Raw genomic sequence first — 19,342 nt, forward strand, 5'->3', positions numbered from 1 at the left:
TGTCCCTTCTGTTCATGATCTTTCGAGTCCTGTAGTTTGGTATTTTCCGTTTCGGAAGATCTTATCTTCTCTGTGAAGGTCTCGTAGATCCGATCGTTCCGGCGCCTGTCCTCGCCATCAAAAAGCTGAATCAGAGCCCCCCAGCGGCTCATTAGGTAAGTGAAAACCCTTGTTCCTTACTTCCATTTGTGGTTTTTGGTTCTGAATCTCGTTTACGAATGGAATTAGTCGAACATTCTATTTTTTATGAAATGTTGGCGACTGTTTCAACTGTTTTTCTTCAAAATTTTCCCTCTCTGAGATGTTTGACAATTGATCTGTGTGAAGAAAGCTTCTATGATGGATAGTCAGCGAAGCTTTTGGCAACTGGGGGATGAACTGCGGGGACAGTCTGCTGTGGCGTCGGAGGATCAGAAATGGTTGGTGGCGGCGTCGAAACTGGCTGAACAGACTAGATCGAAAGGATTGAGAATGAACAACCTGGATCCCACTAAGACCACCATGGACATGAAACCGACAGAGAAATTTGGGTTCCAAGAAGATAACAAGTTTGAGAGCCTTAATTTCGCTATGTTGAGTTCGGACTCTAAGCTGAATGAGCCTGTCAACAAAGCTGGCTATATGAATGGTGTTTATAATGCTAAGATGCTTTATCAGAAAGGAACTGGAAACGTTAATGTGGTGGTCGGAGGCAACCTGCCCAGCACTAATAGCAACACCACTAAGGTGGCAAACAATAGCTGCAAGACCAACAACAACAATTACTGCACAAATAATAGCAGCAGTAACAGTAATAGCAACAATGCTGTTGACAAACGATTTAAGACGTTGCCTTCAGCGGAGACGCTTCCAAGAAATGAGGTGCTTGGTGGTTACATTTTTGTGTGTAACAATGACACAATGCAGGAAGATCTGAAGCGACAGCTTTTTGGTATGTTGAACATTTCTTATGTTCTATTTCACTCCTAATATTTTTACCTTTGTCATTGTGAATTTCTATTTAGCTACCGTTGGATTGTCTAGTCAATCAAAAAATGATTTGGTATCAGAGTTGGTGAAAACTCCAACATGCACAGTTTAATTGCATAAATTCTTGGGCAATGGCTCCAGATTTAGACATGCCATCAGTGGATACTGCTTAGGTTTAGGTGATTGGAGGTAATACCTTGGATTCTGAACCTAGGGGGAATAATGGTTTGAGCCATACGATTTTCGTTATGCAGGCTTGCCATCCAGATACCGGGATTCTGTTCGGGCCATAACACCGGGTTTGCCTTTGTTCCTGTACAATTATGCTACTCACCAGCTACATGGGATATTTGAGGTATGTATGTTTGTGAATTATTTATATCATATGGTTTTTCATTCTTGTGGTTTCAGATACTAATGAGAGAAGGTGTTTTCTGCTACTGATGAAAGATCTTCCAATTATCAGGCTTGCCCTTTCATGGATAAGCCGATGTAAGGATGTTATCTTCCAACTTATGAAAGAAAATAAATCTCTGAAAAGATTTGGTCCAGATCTCTTTGCTCTTGATTGGTGTAAATAGTTTCCATTTTTGACCTTCCTTGAGGACCTTATCAGTGTATAGAAAAAATGACCATGATCTCTCAGATTTGGAGAAGAATTGACCAATTCCTCTCCAATTTCAAAATAGTTTACTAGGACTCTAAAGAGAATGTAAAATTAAATATGGCTTGTCATTCTAACAACTGTGTTGGCAAGGTGTCAATTAATTTTTTTAAAACACTCATCATATCCTTAAGTCCAATTTATTAATCTCACATTCCAGTTTCCAACTCTAAAGAGAATGTAAAATCACCTCTGGCTTGCCATTTTAACGTTTTGTTGGCAAGGTCTTAAGTAATTTTTCAAAAACCCCATTATATCCCTAAGCCCAATTTATTAATCTCACTTTCCATCCTCAAGCTACTAAAGAATGCCGTTTTAGCAACCTTAGAAAAATTGATAGAATTTCTCATTGATGATTGTAAAGTTTGTGATATAAGGAGGAAAAAGAGAAAGAGGGTAACATGGAAATTCTAATAAATTGTTTAACACCCATCAACACAGTTGTTAGAAATGGAATCTGTATGTAATTATAATGTTTCTCTTAAAGTCAGTTATTATTTCTTAAAAAGGGGAATTTAGTCAATTTTTTTTGTGTTAGAGAGTTCAAGGTAATTTTCTCTTAATTTGTTATTATTGCTGCTGAATAAATTTCTGATGAAACACATGGGATGTCTATAGAATTTTCTTTCTGCATTTTGTATTACAGTGAACTTGTTTTTCTCTCCTCTATCTAAAGCCAAGGTTATAGGGCATAGAAGTGGTGATTGATTTAAGGGACATTATTTAAAATGGCTGTGGGCATGGTACTATCAGATCTGAACTGTCAGTTCAAGGCACAACCCAAATCTGTCACCCCATGTATTTGATGTAAATTCCCTTGCAGCAAACCCAATCTGGCGTTTTAATGGTCATTTGTATGTGCCCATGTTCTTATGCCCTCGATTAAGTGAATAATTTCCATCCATATTCCCCTCCGTATCTCATCGATGTTAATTTTTTGTGACTGCTGGATTTAGGCTGTTGTTGATGCAGACTGTATCTTGCCTGTGGTTATTGTTTTATGTTTTTCAATAGAGATCTTAATCCATATCCTTATTTCCATGGCTTTATTTTCTACAGGCTGCCAGTTTTGGGGGAACAAACATTGATCCAACAGCATGGGAGGACAAGAAATGTAAAGGTGAATCGAGATTTCCTGCACAGGTAAATGTAACGGGAGTTGATGCATTGGATACTCTCCATTATTCATATGTAGGCAGAATTCCCCATTGCTCATAGTGGCAAAAATATTTAGGTGCGAATCCGTGTAAGGAAGCTCTGCAAAGCGCTCGAAGAAGATGCTTTCAGGCCTGTTTTGCATCACTATGATGGTCCCAAATTTCGTCTTGAACTCTCCATACCAGAGGTATTGTAAAACTGTTGATCATTTGAATAATTAATATCTATCTGCAAGGGTAGGTTTTAGTGCAATGGTAAGGTTGCTCCATTTTGACCTGGTGGTCACGGGTTCAAATTGGGAAATAGCCTTTCTGCAAAGTGGGGGTAAGGCTACGTGTACATCTGCCCCTCCGCAGACCCTGCATTGGCGGGAGCCTTGTGCATTGAGTACGCCTTTTTTTGTAGTTTGACTGAACGCACTTGGGGTGTGGGAAATGTGGGCTTTTATTTGATAGCTGTGTTACCTGGCATTGGTACACTTGTTGGTATCCCACCTTTTGATTTGTTGTAAATTTAAAGCATTTTTTTGGGCATTCCAAGATTGCTTACTGCTGCTCATGATATAACTTTGAATATTTGAAACTACAGTAATATTTTTAGATTATAAGATGTAGGCATAGTTGTCAAGGCGTCGCCCAGGCATCCAGGCGGATCTATAGGGGCCTAGGCGACTGTCACCATAGTGTTGGGTGCCTTGCACTGGTTTAATTGGTATCGGACCAGGGTCTGACACTTATTTATGCCAAATATCATTTAAGTAAATGGTCATTTACTTAAGATATTATTCATAAATAAGCAAATACCCTCCTATTTGAATCCAATAAAAATAGTTAAAAAATCAAATTCCAAAAGGATAAAAAGTCAACCCCCCCAATTCAAGAACAAAAACTTGATTTTTGGCGGTAGGTGAAATTTTCAACTTTATAATGCTGGGTTTTTTCTCAAATCTAAAAATTCCATGAATCTTAATATGATAAAGCATTGCTAAAAACCCAAAGTGTGGTAAAATATTCATTTGTTTTGATATCTAAAAAAATATTTTCATTTAGAGCGATTTTGACAGCATCCGCAAACACCAAATAAGGTATCATTTGAAATTAAATCATTTGATCAGTCAAACTTCTTAGAGAACAAGAACAATTCTCTAAATCGAAAGTAGTTTAATTACTTATTGATAAGATCATATTTTTTAAGAACAGTATAAAGTATAAAACTAAATATATGTTTTGATTGTTTCAAACTTCCAATAGCTTGCTTCTTCAATTCTGCTCTCTTTTGTTCTATGTTGATTTTTGATGACTTTATGTGGCTTAATTTTGATTTTTTATTACTTTTTGTGACTTAATGTTTACTTTTTATGACTTGATGTTGCTTAATGTTGATTTTTTTATGACTTGATATGGCCTAATGTTGATTTTTTATGATATAAGGTACGTATCGTAGCATACTAAATAATGTTAGGAAAGAGGGGATATAAAAAATAACACTTGGGTGCCTTGATCGCCTAGGCAGACTCCTTATTGCCTAAGCGCTTAGGCACCCCTCTACCGCCTTAGGTCGCCTTGCCGCCTTGACAACTATGGATGCAGGAAAGTTGTTAAGAAACTTAAGATTACATTTGCAGAACGGCATGGTGATATTTCATATGTTAGGGGTATAATGTGTTCTTTGTTGGCTATTTAAATGGGAGCTTCTAATTGTCACTATGACCAATGGCATTTAAAATTGACCTTATAATTCATGACCTGCCACGTTGCAGTACATAGGTGGGTCCATGTGATAGAGAACTTTGTACGCGTTCCATTGGTGAAGTTTCAGACCAAAACAGGTAAAGAATGTATCTTAAAAGGGTGCCTAAAGTCTTATAAGATTGCAACAATGCCATTCCATTGCAATTGACTATAATGGCATTTTTGTATATACAACTTCGAACTCATTTTTAAGGCATTTCCTTAATTGTTTTGAGCTGAAACTTGACATGTGTGAAGTCCTCTATCACATGGACCCACTCACATATTACCACATGGTAGGTTGTGAAATATAAGGCCATTTTAAATGTCTATGTTTAGTGAGAATATTTTCCCTATTGGCATCTTACTTTCAGTTTTCAGTTTATGATCTTCAAGGAAAGGAAGCGGAAAGAATGGATGTTTCCTACTTATGTCTGCTTATAACTTTATCTTGAAATGTGTTTGTTTTGGTATAACTGTTTATGTTCCCTTCAATCTTTTCAAATATATGAGCTCAGCTTTCTTCCTTGATTCAACTCAGTGAGTTGGTCCAAGTTGACCTGCCTCCCTAGCCTGTGGGATGTAGTCACTGGTCAACATGGTAACTCATATTGGTGAAGACTTTTTTGTGTTTTGACTATAGAGTGTCAGTGATTCCTGTGACTCAAGTCTTCTTGTATGTAGCCTAAAACCTCCAAAAGATCTTATTAGGACTTGTTAGCCTTTTTATCTCGTGTTGTGTTTGCCTGTTTGGGGGGAGGGGTTAAAGATATTGAACTAAGCCCATCAGGTTTATTAAGGTAGCTCAAAAGAATATAGAATCCAATGCAATGTGAACTGAAAATCTGTTGATTTGGATTTAGATGCCTAGTCCATAAGTCGATGAAAATTCCTTGTTGTTTCTAACACTAAATGATAATGATGTATATGTTGATTTTCAGGTTGAATTACTATAAAAAAGATGAAAATTTCTTATTCCTAGCGTAATTTTTATTCAAATTAGTTAGTTAAAGAGAAGTTTAGATTACTCCTATCCATTCTTGCCTTTTTGGACTTGCCAGCCTGACTCGACTCCCAATTTGAGCCATTGAAGTAATGGATGATCAACAGCCCTAACTAGATATTTACAGTTTATACCACATCCTGGCTGAATGAATTAGTGTGTAAAGAGTGAATAAAACAACATGTCGTTACAAGTCCATAAGCATCTTTATAGATATGAAATATCAAATTAGTTACTCCCTTTTCATTGTTTCTTTCCTCAGTTTCTCATAAACTGGTGAGACTGGAAGTTGAAGACTTGATTTGTCAAGATTGTAAATGCCTTTTCACTTCTACTTCACAAGGCAACCAACCATGCATTGGGAGCAACTTTCACTCAATTTTTTCTTTCCTCCACTTTTGGAAAGCAATCAAATCCAACCTAAACTTGTTTGACACATAGTCTTTTTGGTACTTACCTTTCTCTGGTTTTAGTGGATTCCTGTCTCCTTAGCTTCTTTGGTTTGTTATGTTTGGTTTTGTAGTTCTAATCCTAATGATGCGGTTAAGGGTGTCCAATCGGGCCAATTGGGCCTTAGTTATTTTGGCCCATGATTGGGTTTTATTGGCCTTGGGCTTTTTATTTTTGTGTTTATTGATGCAATTGGCCTACTTTATAAGCCCCAAGTGGGGGTAAAGTTAGTACATGGCATCAGTAGTTAAGTGTTCAAGTTTGATTAGGATGCTTAATAGCTTTTAAGAGTTCTGTTTTGGGTCTATTTACTTTAAGTCAGTATAATAGAGTGATTAGAAGTCCTTTTATGAGTTAATTTAGGAATTTTTGTAGATATTTCAGTATGTAACACCTGCATCAAGTGGAGGTGATTTGGGTAAAGAATATGAGTTTCTATTAAGAGTTTTGGAGCTTTGAGCTTAACACATGGGATTAGTATCCCATACTTGATTTCTTCTCTTCTCTTCTTCTTCTCCATTGATCAAAAGTTATTTTCTGCAATTCTCTTCTCCCTTCACATCAATTTCTAGTTCTGATCTTTTTTTCTTAACATAAATTCCTATCTTTTTCTACTCCAACTAAGAATTTTCTGAAACTTCAAATCTGACAATTAGATTTCAAATCTACTTCCATACTTGGAAATTATTTTCTGTTTTGAACCTTCTTACAGTTTCAAAATTCAAACTTGAAACTGATTTTTTGTTTTGCTGCTACTAAGTTTGATTTGGGAATTCCTTCTTCAAGTAGGAATCTTCAGATCCTAAGAATCTGCCTATTGGATCAAGCCTGATTTCTGATACTATACTCCCATCCATTTAGAGTCTTTGACCAGAATTTTGCCTAAATCTGATCTCTTAGTTCTCTGTTATTAAAATTCTTCGGAAATCTGGTTTTATTTCTTATGTGCAATCCTGTCACAAGCTTGCCTCCCACTGGATCTTATTGGTTCAAGGTTAGCACTGCATTGCATAACCCGATCGGAAGGATTGTCGGAGTGGAATTTTAGTAACAGTGAGCACCATCTAATATTTCTTGTCAAATTTTGTCTTCATTGGCTTACGATTCATAGTAATTTGTGAGATGATTTATTAGGATTTTGGGGGAGTAGGACAGCCTACCATTCTTACTGGAAAGTAGGCATGGTTAAAAAATCCATCATTGTTCCTGAATCCTCTCATTTAATAGGCATTCCAAATCAATCGTTGCTTGGGAGGACCTGATCAAGTTATAAGACTATTCCTTTGATTTGATGGAAGATTTTGAGTCTCTATCTAGTATCTATTCAACCTTTGATTATTTTGACATTTACCTATTAAAGTAGAAGGAAAAACACTGAAACATATTGTTTTAGCTATGAAACCATAGTACAATCGCCATTGGTAAATTTTGGATTGGAAATCACAAGACACATTTTGTTTTGTTTCCTTATAATTTCTTTGTAGTCAATTATTATACGAAGTCAACTAATTTTACAATCTATCTGTTTCAGTAATTCCATATTGTACTTTTGTATCATGTTCTCCTGGGCACTGACTATTGGGATTCTTTTCTGGATATCTTTTCAGACTTTGGCGTTGCTAGACTTGTGTGATCAAGGAGGAAGCGATTGATGTGCCAACTACATCAGCTGTAATATCTGGAACATGTTTGAAGCCAAGAAAAGAAGAATCTCAGGGTGCAGTGAGGTCTAGTTCGCCATCTTTCATGAACTTCTTGATTTTCTGCAAAGGCAGAAGCTCAGGAGTCATTTGATCAAAGTTGGGTTTTTGTGAGTTTGCCAAATAATATATTGAGGTGCATGTTATTTTACCAGCAGGATACTGGTCTGGGGGCCTCTTCGTGTGTGTGTGTGTGTGGGATTGGGCTGCTGAAGGATGGCAGTCTGTTTTATATATGTATGGGAGGGAGTAGATCGAAATTCCGAAATCGGAAGGAAACGATCAATCTCCTGAGTCTTAGGATCTAACTCTATGAGATAATTGGTTGAAGTGCTTTTCTGCAATTTTCTGCTGGTCTTGCTGCTGCCTAATCTATCATATATGGTTTGCTCTGAGTAAGCTGCATTACAATTCAGTTTGCTGCTCTTGGCAGATTTCGTGATGGGCAATTTGGGCTGTTTGGAATACCGGAGAGATTGCACTTCACATGTGAACAACATTTATAAAAAAAAAACAAACACGGAAGGCAGATTAGGGTAAGATGATAAAACAATTTATAATTTTTAAAGTAAGAAAAAGAATGATTAAAATATAAATGTGAGAGGGTGTAGACTGTAGACTGTAGAGTTCCCGAAGTGGAGCCCATGTGGGTACCATATTGATCCCTTGTGGGTTTTGTCTTGCCTCCTTGTGGGCCCCTATAGATTAAAATGAGATTCTTCATTGTCCAAAAATATCAACCAGCGACCAACCAAATGGCATCCATTGGAGCTGTTTTTCCGCTGTGGAATCTATAGATTGCATGTCTAGTTGTACCATGTGGATGGATAAGGTGCCTATCTAATTGACTTTTTGTATCCTTTTGATGGTTTTAAATTCTTCCAATGCTTTTATTTTCTCGCTCAATTAATCATAAGTGAGCTTCATTTTATCAAGTCACGCACCCAATCTTAAAAATGGGTATTTCAATACAATTCAAAACAATGCTCTTCCCTCAATATTTCTTGACCTTTTTATCCTCAACTTCATGATCTCTCTGATTACCACTTTCACATAAATGGCACCCACAGAGTGGGGTCAAGTTGGTCTATTTCTATTCCGTGGTTAGAAGATTTGTAATCCTTTTACCACGTGCTCTTTGCACTCAGATAGTCAGATCAATAGATATCTGCTTACCAAGACGAAAAAAAAAAATTAGGCTCAAGTTCAGAGGGGTTATAACTGGATCTAATGACTTAGGCAGAACCACAGTAGAATCATAGGGTTGGGGTTCTGGTGGCAGAGAGAGATTGGTCTTCTGGGGATTGAGAAAAAAAAAAACATACATGGTCAGGGAAGTGCACTACTTTGGGTATAGCTTTATAATACCTATTTTTATTATGGGTAGTTTTATTAAAACATTGGGTGGATAATTTGATAAACTGAAACTCATTTTTACGTAATCTTGTAATTTTTCCCAACTTCTCCCAGTGACAGACATTGGTATCTTTTCTGTCAATGAAACCATCTGAGCCGTTCCTTACTCTTAATTGATTTGACAGTCAAAATCAACATTGATGACATTTTATGGCTCAAAGGGTTTGAATGGTTTATGTAGGGGGGGAAGATCGGAAAATTATCACCTCCAGTTTGCTGACCGGCCCAGTTCCCCAGTTCCTCTAATAGGGGATGGTGGACCCCACTAGGGCAGGGTGTTTGGGCATGGGTAGAGAGGTCATTTCAGCCCCTCTTTGTTAGAGGAACTGGGGAACTGGGCCGGTCAGCAAACTGGAGGTGATAAAGATCCGGGAAGATCCCTGGGAAGATGAATCCCACTTCAAATGCATATTGAGAATCTGAGATTTTAGGCAGTGTTTGGAATGTAAGAAAAGAATCTTACCAAAGAAATTGAATAAGATTAGCTTTAATAGTAAGCAGGTCGTTTTCAGTTGCTCTACAAAAGATGAATGTATCATCAGCAAAGAAGAGGTGTGAAATTTCTGGAGCAGTTATAGAAATTTTGAAACCTCTAAACATTCCTAGATCCCTATAAACATTTAGTAATCTTGGCAAAACCTCCATAATTTCTCGGAACAGATAGGGACTTGGGGGACATCCTTGGCGCAGTCCACTTGAGCCATGGAAAAATCCAAAAGGGCTACCCTTCAATTTGATTGAGAAGGAAGAGGTAGAGATAAGATTACGAAGAAGAGTCCCCCACATTGAGCCAAACCCAAGAAATCTAAAGATTCCCTCAAGCAGACTCCACTCAACTCTATGATATGCTTTGGACATATCCAATTTAATTGCAACATATCTGGATTTTCCTTTTTTGTGAGATAAGGAATGAAAGATTTCTTGAGCCATAACAATATTGTCAGAGATTCGCCTGCCAGGAATGAATGCTGATTGAAAAGGAGAGATACAAGATGAGGGGAAGGATTTTAATCTACAGGCCAGCAGTTTGGCAAGTAATTTATAAGATACATTACAGAGGCTAATAGGCATAAAATCAGTCACCCTAGCTGCATTCTCAGATTTGGGAATGAGGCACAAGAGTGTATGATTTACCCCAAAAGGGAGGGGGTGGCTTTGAAATAATTTATAAACAAATGCCATGACATCAGATGCAATGAGATCCCAAAACCTTTGATAGAAACAAGCTTGAAACCATCAAAATCTGGGGCTTTGAGAACTTCAATAGAGAAGATTACCCTTGAACCTCAATTAGAACAGGCAAAGCACAGAAAGAGAGTTGATTACTGGCAGATATCACAAGGTCAAAAAGAGACTCAACAAAGGATGGATCCAGGGGGTTGAAGGTCTTAAAAATTCCTTGGAGATGAGGTATGAATTCATTGGCCATCTCCATAGGATCCTCTAAGCAGTCATCGTTGTTATCAAGAATGAAATGAAATTAACTTTGGAAAAAGTGGTCAAGAAATTAGCAAGAATATCCAACATTATGACCGGATAAGATTGGATCTATTTTGGGAATCACAAATGATAACCCTAGTACCACCTATTTGGGTACTAACTTAATTCCCTTGAGATCTAAAGCCAAGGAACTGGAAGGGCTAGTGACCAGAATTAAATTTAGATTATCTATTTGGAAAGCTAACCATCTCTCATTTGCAGGACGAAAGATCCTTATTCAATCTGTATTAAACTCCATTTCTGCATACATAATGTCTTCTTTCCTCTTCTCCCAAAAAGTTTGTAAAAGCATTGATTCTACCTGCCTCAAATTTTGGAATGGATGGGCAAAGTCCCACTTGATCTCATGGGATAAAGTCTGCTCTCCTAAAATTGCTGGAGGGATTGGTCTGCGTAAAGCAATTATTCATAACAAATCCCTAATTCTGAAACTGGGCTGGAGACTACTCAATAACTCCGAGGATATGTGGGCTAGGATGTTGAAATCAAAGTGTTTTAACAATTCTTCGCTCTTTAATCCCAAGGTAATGAAGAAAAAAGGCTCTTGGTCTTGGAATAGCATTGCCCAAATGCTACCAACTCTGAAAGGTATGGTATTTCGTCACATAGGTAACGGTGCACATTTCTTCTTCTGGGATGACCCCTGGATAGCTTCAATTCCTGGTCATAGTCTTACTAGTATAGCACCTATATATAATATTCATGAGCTTGTTTGTAATGCTTTTGATAACTCTGGGTCTTTATACACATCATTTTCACATGCTTTACCCACTTGCTTTGCATCAGCCTGTGTTAATATTAGTCCTACCACTGGACTGGATTCTTGGAATTTTACCCACTAAATCAAAAAAAAATCTCTACAAAAAAAAAGCAGCTCACTCTTTCATGGTTTCCAACTCTCTACAGTCCTATTGGTGGCAATTCTTTTGGAAAATTCCTATACACCCCAAATTCAAAGTGTTTTTTTGGTGGGTGTTAAATAATGGTTTACCTGCTAAAGCCCACATCTCACAATGGGTTAAGGTTGATCCAAATTGTGCCTTCTGTGGTACAAACATAGAATCAGTTTGGCATATCTTCTCATCTTGTGACTGGACTAAACGCACATGGGCAGCAAGACAATTAGGTTTGAGAACTGAACATATTGCATTCCCATCTTTATCTCTTTTTTGCCAATCTTTACTTCGCTACTGCTCTAATGATAGATGAATGGCCATTGATTCTTCTCAGTCTTTATCATATAACCTGCTACTTTATCTGGATTCATAGGAACATAATTCTTTTTCAGGGAGTTAAACTTGATCCATTATGGATCACCACTTTGTCTTCCAAATGGATATGTGAGCTCTCGATATCCCCCCCCCCCCCCCACTGTCACCAAGTTGGATTATTCCTCATGCCCTCCTCATAAACTCTCATTACTTTCCTCTTTATCCCAAAGTTTTTTAGGCACTTTCCATGTATTATATTCAAGTCTAATTAATTTGCTCAAAAAGAGAAGTAAATTTCTCTTACTTATTTGTACGTATTTCAATTATTTTTACAATTATTGTTGGTAATGATTTTGCTTTATTTAATTTTAATTCCTTCTTCTTCTTTTTTCGCTTGGAACTTTTTTTAATGAAAATGTAACCACTCCATCTAATTTGAAGTAAAACATATAGACTTCTCAATGGTAAAATGAAGTACAGGGAAATGAAAAAGAATATATATATTTTTAAATTCCTCTGTGTGTATGTGGCTAAATCACTCAAACTCTCATAACCCCCGAAAATACTATTGCAATGGGCTGTTCGGAAATAATTATGGCAGTTGAATAAGAAGATCATTATGACTATAGCCTTTGATAGATTTACCTAAGACGAAAAAGATTTATTTGATATTATGGATGATTAGTTTTTGAAGGACTGCTTCATTTGTGTCGGTTGGTTCGATCTATTGCTCTTTCCTTGTGCCTATTTCACTTTAGGAGGTTAGTTTAAAGGTACAACCTTTGTAACTTAGTGATACTCATGGATTGGCTAATTCTATTTGGTAGTACTCCTGCTAATAATTTAGCACATTATTTATTGCTAAACAATCCTACAAATTTGCCAAATAATAGATTAGATGGGGTCTAACTTTTTATGGACACTCCAGGAATCCCTACTCATATGGCAAACTTTAGTTCAATCAATATTGGGATTTTCTTACTGACACTTCTCTAGTGTCAAATCATTTGTAACCTTATTTAGTTGCCCTTTTATTATTACACACAGTTTTTGCGAATGAGGATAAATATATTTTCATATGTGCATGACAATGATACATGATTACATAATGATATGTTATTTTTAAGTAGTTTTGAAAATCCTTTTATACTCATAACTTAAAGACTTTTGAGAATAAGATAAGGGACAATTAAAAAAAGGTTTTAAATTCTAATTACGCCTTTAAAGATTAGAGGTGTCATCTAGGCACTCCCATCAAAATTTTACCAAGTAACACTATATAGATATGACAGTGCATGGAGTACCATAGACATGCATACATGTCAATAAACAAAATGATATAAATTACTAAGCTCTAAATTTGGCATGTGCATATCATCATGGCTTTGGCTCCACATCTAAATATGCTCATCAAATGGCTTTGGCGATTTTAACTCTTAATGATCCTCAAGTGGCCAATGGTGATTATCTCCAATCGGCTATAACTATTAATGCTCTTCAAACCCGTCAACTATTATTGATTGAGGTGTTGGACGAAGCAATGGCAAGTCGTATAGGCATCCTACAAACTTTTATGATCAGCTCAGGGATACTTTATTGTAAGCGATAGTCACTCATCATTGCCAAGTAAGATACGCCGGATTAGGAGAGGGAGATGTTGATGTAGCACTAGTGTTGCTGGCTGGGACTGTAGGGGTGTAAATGAATGGCCGAAATCCGTTTCCGTATCTGTGTTCTTATCTGTTTAGCATTATTCGAATCAGTCCGAAAGCTAAACGGATGCGGATATGGATAGGCTATAGTTATCCGAAAAGCTATATTTACATGTAAACGGATAAACTATCCGATCCGTATCCGTGTCCGTATTCGTTTAGCACCATCCAAATCCTCCCAAAAACTAATCGAATGCGGATGCGGATATAGCATTATTCGAGCTGAATCCAATCCGTTTACATCCCTAACTGGAAGCTAGTTTCTCCAACGGATAGGTATTAGAACCAGTGACAAGTCCACAGCGATCGTAACTCTTCAGAATTGGAATAAACTGCGAGCACCATAAGAGATAATTTGAATCAGTTGATTTGATAGTACTAAAGTGATTCAGGGAGGAAAAAACACTGCCAGAATAAAACCGATAAGAGTGTGAGAAGAGAGATAGAGATAAAGAAGATAGAAGACTCAAGATTTAATGTGGTTCGGTTGTTAACAACCTACGTCCACGATGAAGTATTTTTTCACTATATTTTAACAACTATCTCTATCTCATTATATAGGAAGAGATAGAGAATCAAGGGTGATTGCCTCTACACAAGGAAGGATATTTGTTACAGCTGGGATTCTTATCCCTTTGTCTATCAACAATCTGTCCGTCAGGCTTAGCGTGAGTTGATGAAGAGGTAGTCACGCTTGCAAGGCTAGAATCACTTTGATTCTAAATCATATATCCATTAGACTCCCTTTGATTATCAATCACATGTTCGTTGGGCTGAGCATGAGTTAGTGAGGAGGTAATCACAGTTGCAATGCTGAAAGTCTTGATCTCTTTGTGAGGTGGTGATGAGTGAATATCGCTTATATTTATGAAACTCACTATTTGTCCCTCAATCCGCATCGCTCCAGTCTTGACTTTCGTGTGATTATACCAGAAACTCTCTCTTTCTTGAAGAACTGTGGCAGCCATTTTGGTTCTTCTAATATCAAATTCCCTTTGTCATGGGCCTAAGGGTTTATTTTGGTCGAACTTACGAAGCAGCCATTACTTGGAATCTAACTCCTCTCAGGTTCCTGTCCGGTCAGGTTCGTAGGTTCCTCTCATAGGGGGCCGGAAATGATGACCTCATCCCTTGCTCGAACACACTGCCCGAGTGGGGTGAGGTTGTCATTTCTGCCCTCCCTATGAGAGGAATCTACGAACTTGACCGGACAGGGAACCTGAGAAGATAAAACTTTCATTATTTGAGCTAGAAATATAATAGAAGAGTGAAAAAATAAGTGGTCAAACCTAACTAAGAGGGCAGTACAGGTTGCATGTGGCCACGACGGTATGTCTGGACCGGACAGGATTTCAAGCATCAAAGTGGGCATCCATTCTATTTTGTCTACCATGCCTCCACTAGTCGTTTCTCAAATTGGCTGTTTGTCCAATTGTATTTCTAGGGAACGTATTAGTTTTGCTTATCTCCTACCTTAAAAGGTCCTGTTGATGACATGTAAGACAGTAAGATTATATTCCACTCATTGGTTTCTCATGCTTTGTATCAAAATCATGTGTATCTTTCTTTTTCACAAAGAATAAAAAAGGCATGCGACCATATCACATCTTCTCCATCCAATTTTGGAGCAAACACATTCCAATCATATTGATAAGAAGAACCTAAGGTAACACGTGGAAATCTTTAGAACATTCCCCAAATCCAAACAGTTTGATCGGACAAATCAAGTAATCAACCTCACGACGTGGCATAAGTCTAGCGGTCAGTGTTATTTGCGCACGAGAAGACAACCACCTTAGACACTATTTCATTTTCAGGAAAATATATTCCACTCGAAGAAATGACAAAGGAAAAACCAATAAATAAATAGAAATAAAAATCAAAGGAGCAATTCTTTCTTCTTATTTACCATCTTACCCTTTTCAATTAACAATTATCCCTTCCTATCCTCTCTCCTTTAATACTCATCGTAGCTCTTTAACAATCCCTTTTCGCACAGTCCACTCCTTTCTTTTTAGGGTTAGGGTTTCTCCGATCCCGAACCCTTATCTCCTGGTTCTTGCCTGTTTATTGTCCTCCTCCTTCTAGGTTTAGGGTTAAGAAACTTGTTATCGGGGTAGGTTTCTTCTTCTACTCCGTTTATTTCCTGGGGGTTTTTGTTTCGTTCCTGTTGTTGAGATTGTTCTACGGGGTTGAGTTTGTGGTCTTTTTGCTCCGTGTAGCTGTCTGGTAATTTAGGGTTAGGATTTGTTCGATAGTATTGACGTTGGAGCGAAGATGATGCAACCTGCAACTGGCGTCGTTCCTCCTCCCATGGCTCCTTCACAGATGGATCAACAACACCAGCATCAACACCAACAGCAGCCACCACCGCAGCAGCAGTGGATGATGATGCCCCCACAACAGGCTATGCAGCCGCAGCCTCCACCTATGTGGGGACAACAGCCACAGACAGTCCCGCAGCCGCAGGTACCACCTCAACAATCACAACCCCAACCGCAGCAGCAGATGCAACCTCAGTACGCGTCCGCGCAGCCAGCGAGCGCAGATGAGATCCGCACTCTTTGGATCGGAGATTTACAATACTGGATGGAAGAGAGTTACCTCCACAGTTGTTTTGCTCATACAGGCGAGGTAACATGCCGTTCTCTCATCTTGTTTGGAATAGTTAGAGAAATTCTACACGCCGTTTATTCGTGTTCTTTGGGATAGTTTAAGAAGTTTATTTTGGATATATTGAATCGCAAAATTGTCTGTTATTGGTATTGGTTGGTTGAATCTTTTTTCCGTTCCAACATTTGTCGATCTCAATAGGTTGTTATGTTACCTATGCATTAGGGTTTTAAAGAAGCCTTGTGCTACACAAAGCACAACGCTGCAGACGTGCTAGCCCACTTGCTACTGCACGCGCTAGTTTGTCAGTTGAAAAGTCAGCAAGTAGGATATATAAATTATTGGGTAAGGATATACACGCCACTTTTGTTGGCATCTCCTATGCCAAGCTAATGGGTGCAGGGGAAGGAGTGTCTCACAATTTGTATACAGGAGGGCCCAAATGGTCAGGGGGGAGAGAGAGTGAGAGGGCAGTGTGTACATCATTTTCCCATAAATTATATTTCCCATAAATTATACATGCTGCTTAAGAGAATTTGTTATCATTGCTCTTTTTTAGGTATATTGTTCATGTTTTTTAATGACTAAATGATCTGTAAAACCAGAATAGAGAATACAACGATTGGTGAAATCATTGATCTAGGTTGAACTTCATGTTACATTGTTCATCTTTGGTTCACATAGCACACTCATTTATTTTCTTACTACATGATGCAGAACCACATATTTTGCTTGAGAGTTTACAGGTGTGAAGATTAAATATTAAAGGGATGAGAAAAAAAAATAGAACATAATTCATTTGTATTTTATTCTGTATTTGTTTATTTTTGATGGATCTTATTCTGTATTTGTTGCTATTAGTATTATTATTTATTTTGATAAGCAAACCTCAATAAGGAAATTAGATGTTGTGCCTACGTATGCCTTCTTTTTTGGTTTAAAAAATTCAGTGGAAAAGCCCAAATGCAGTATAGATTGCTTCTTTGTTTTCCTCTCTTACCTTGTTTACCTCCATTGACATTGACTATACTTTGGCACCTCTGATGCTGTACTGGTCAAATTTTTTCATCCAATGAGCTTAAGACTTGACTTCTTTCATTGTGTTCGTAATTTTGATTTGAACCTTAAATTTTTGGTGTTCCTTCAAAATATTTTACTTGTCCATAATGTGCCACGAAAAGCAACTTTGGTTCAAACTTGTGCATATGCACTGATACATGTTCACGTTAGTGACGGTTTGAAGTATGATCTCTCTTTTCCTTGTTTTCCTTTTACTTTTTTGCTTGTTTGCGAACTTGTGAGGATTTCTTGAAAGTGTACACATTGATGTTTCAATGTATTCGATTAACTGCAATCTGTCACATGTCTAATATGTTTCAATGATGTTATTGGTATTCATAAATATCATGCTATAATGGATTCTTTATGGAAATGACATTTACCATACTAATTATACTTATTTATCATGTTTATTTGTTATGATGGGATGGATGATGTTATCACTGGTGTTTTCAGGTTGTCTCTGTGAAAGTCATCCGCAATAAACAAAGCGGTCAGTCCGAGGGTTATGGTTTTATTGAGTTTGTTTCTCATGCTGCCGCAGATAGGGCCTTACAGTCCTACAATAACACACCCATGCCTAACATCGAGCAGAATTTTAGACTGAACTGGGCTACTTTCAGTTCCGGGGAGAGGCGTCAAGATGATGGTTCAGATTTTCCAATATTTGTGGGAGATTTGGCTGCCGATGTTACGGATTACATGTTACAAGAGACGTTTAGGAGTCACTACCCCTCTGTCAAGGGTGCTAAAGTTGTGACTGATAGAGCAACCGGACGATCGAAGGGTTATGGATTTGTTAGGTTTGGAGATGAAAGCGAGCAGATTCGTGCCATGACTGAAATGACTGGGATGTTCTGTTCGACAAGGCAAATGCGTATTGGACCAGCAACCACGAAAAAGACTGTGGGTGGCCAGCAGCAAAGTAAACGTACGTATTTGCCAGAATTTTTATAGTGTGAATGTTATGATTTATTGCAGTTTGTTTTGAATTATTATGTTCTAAAAGCAGTTTTTGTTTGTTTGTTTGTTGCCTCCTTGGTTTGGTTTTGGTATCTTTTGGAATATTCTGTTGAATGTTGGGTTTCAGTGTTTGTGACGTGATCAGCTAAACATTGTTTAAATAAGTTTGCATTTCCTTCAGTTACGAACTCGAAGAAAAGCGGAAGTTTACAAAGTCATTTCCTTCCAGTACTTTCCTTTGTAAAATTGGGCACACTTAAATGTATTTGAGAATTCAAAGACTTATAAAACTCATGTTCTCTCGAAGCAGGATGCCAAGAGGCTCTCTCATTTAGGGGCCTGGAACTGATTTCAGCTGAAATGATACCCATTTAGTGCGTGGCCTCGTTTAGGTCAGTTTTACTGTTTATGTCATAATTTTGTCCTTAATTTCAGTTTTCTGTGGCATTTCTTGTGCTACATTGTGATTTACTTCTCCCATTTCCTTATATTTGAAGAGTTTCAGTCTACATTTGTTCGCTTCCATTCTTTCTTCTTTCTTATGTCTGTTGTTTCTTTCTACTTCCTTTTCTCTCGTAAATCAGTCAGATAAATCACTGCTTTAGTTCTTTGCAAGTTGGTTCCTTTGCGCCATTTATGTTATAATTATTGTAACATGAGTTTCTTTTTCCTCATATTCTGATTATTGTTTCCAGTTTTTCATTCCATTAAGGGGTAAAAGTTATTTTTGGTGTTTAGGCAGTACTTCTTAATGTAAGAACTCCAACTGCCTGAGATTACAATGTAGCAACCATGCTTTCATTTGCATGGATATAGGTGCATGGTGTACATTTCCCTCGTAGGTTAGGTTTCTTGTTGCACTCTCTTTTATCACACCTGCTTTCTTCTGTCTTACTTTTGGTGCTGATTCTTTAGCTAATTAAAGTTATGCATGTTCGCTGATGAATGATTTATATTCAATTTATTTTGCTTAAAAATTATCTGTTGTGAGTTGTGATTAATGCATCCTAATGGTGTACATTTGTGTTACGACTTCAATTCCTAACTGCTAAATCTCTGTAATTTCTGTATTACCCAATTTCTTATTTGCTTTTCTATCTTGTGTTCTAAGAGAGTTTTAAAACTACAAGCGGCTCAGTTCTTTGGCTAGAGTTCTTTTTTTTTTTAAATTTTTAAATATGTTTAGCAAATTTG

At 37.5% G+C, this 19,342-nt stretch overlaps 2 protein-coding genes across 8 annotated transcripts in view; both read left to right on the forward strand.

The window, feature by feature from the left end:
* The window catches only part of LOC122639361 (B2 protein-like), a 26,684-nt gene continuing 7,342 nt past the window's right edge, over window positions 1-19,342 (forward strand). Inside the window, exons 1-6 of one of the 3 annotated variants that reach the window (XM_043832196.1) lie at window positions 1-155; window positions 331-931; window positions 1,224-1,324; window positions 2,693-2,776; window positions 2,868-2,978; window positions 7,582-7,682. In XM_043832196.1, coding sequence (XP_043688131.1) covers window positions 337-931; window positions 1,224-1,324; window positions 2,693-2,776; window positions 2,868-2,978; window positions 7,582-7,626 — 936 coding nt within the window. In that variant the 5' untranslated portion in view covers window positions 1-155; window positions 331-336 and the 3' untranslated portion in view covers window positions 7,627-7,682. Of the gene's footprint in view, window positions 156-327; window positions 932-1,223; window positions 1,325-2,692; window positions 2,777-2,867; window positions 2,979-7,581; window positions 7,683-19,342 lie in introns of those variants that run through there. The other 2 variants (XM_043832197.1, XM_043832195.1) reach the window with 2 other exon arrangements.
* LOC122639357 (polyadenylate-binding protein RBP45) overlaps window positions 15,522-19,342 on the forward strand; it is a 13,275-nt gene continuing 9,454 nt past the window's right edge. For all 5 annotated transcript variants that reach the window (XM_043832190.1, XM_043832189.1, XM_043832188.1 and 2 more), the window contains exons 1-2: window positions 15,522-16,147; window positions 17,642-18,116. In XM_043832190.1, the coding sequence (XP_043688125.1) occupies window positions 15,791-16,147; window positions 17,642-18,116 (832 nt within the window). In that variant the 5' untranslated portion in view covers window positions 15,522-15,790. The remainder of the gene's footprint in view (window positions 16,148-17,641; window positions 18,117-19,342) is intronic.

This window comes from Telopea speciosissima, chromosome 9, assembly GCF_018873765.1.
Source record: "Telopea speciosissima isolate NSW1024214 ecotype Mountain lineage chromosome 9, Tspe_v1, whole genome shotgun sequence".
NCBI classification, from domain to species: domain Eukaryota; kingdom Viridiplantae; phylum Streptophyta; class Magnoliopsida; order Proteales; family Proteaceae; genus Telopea; species Telopea speciosissima.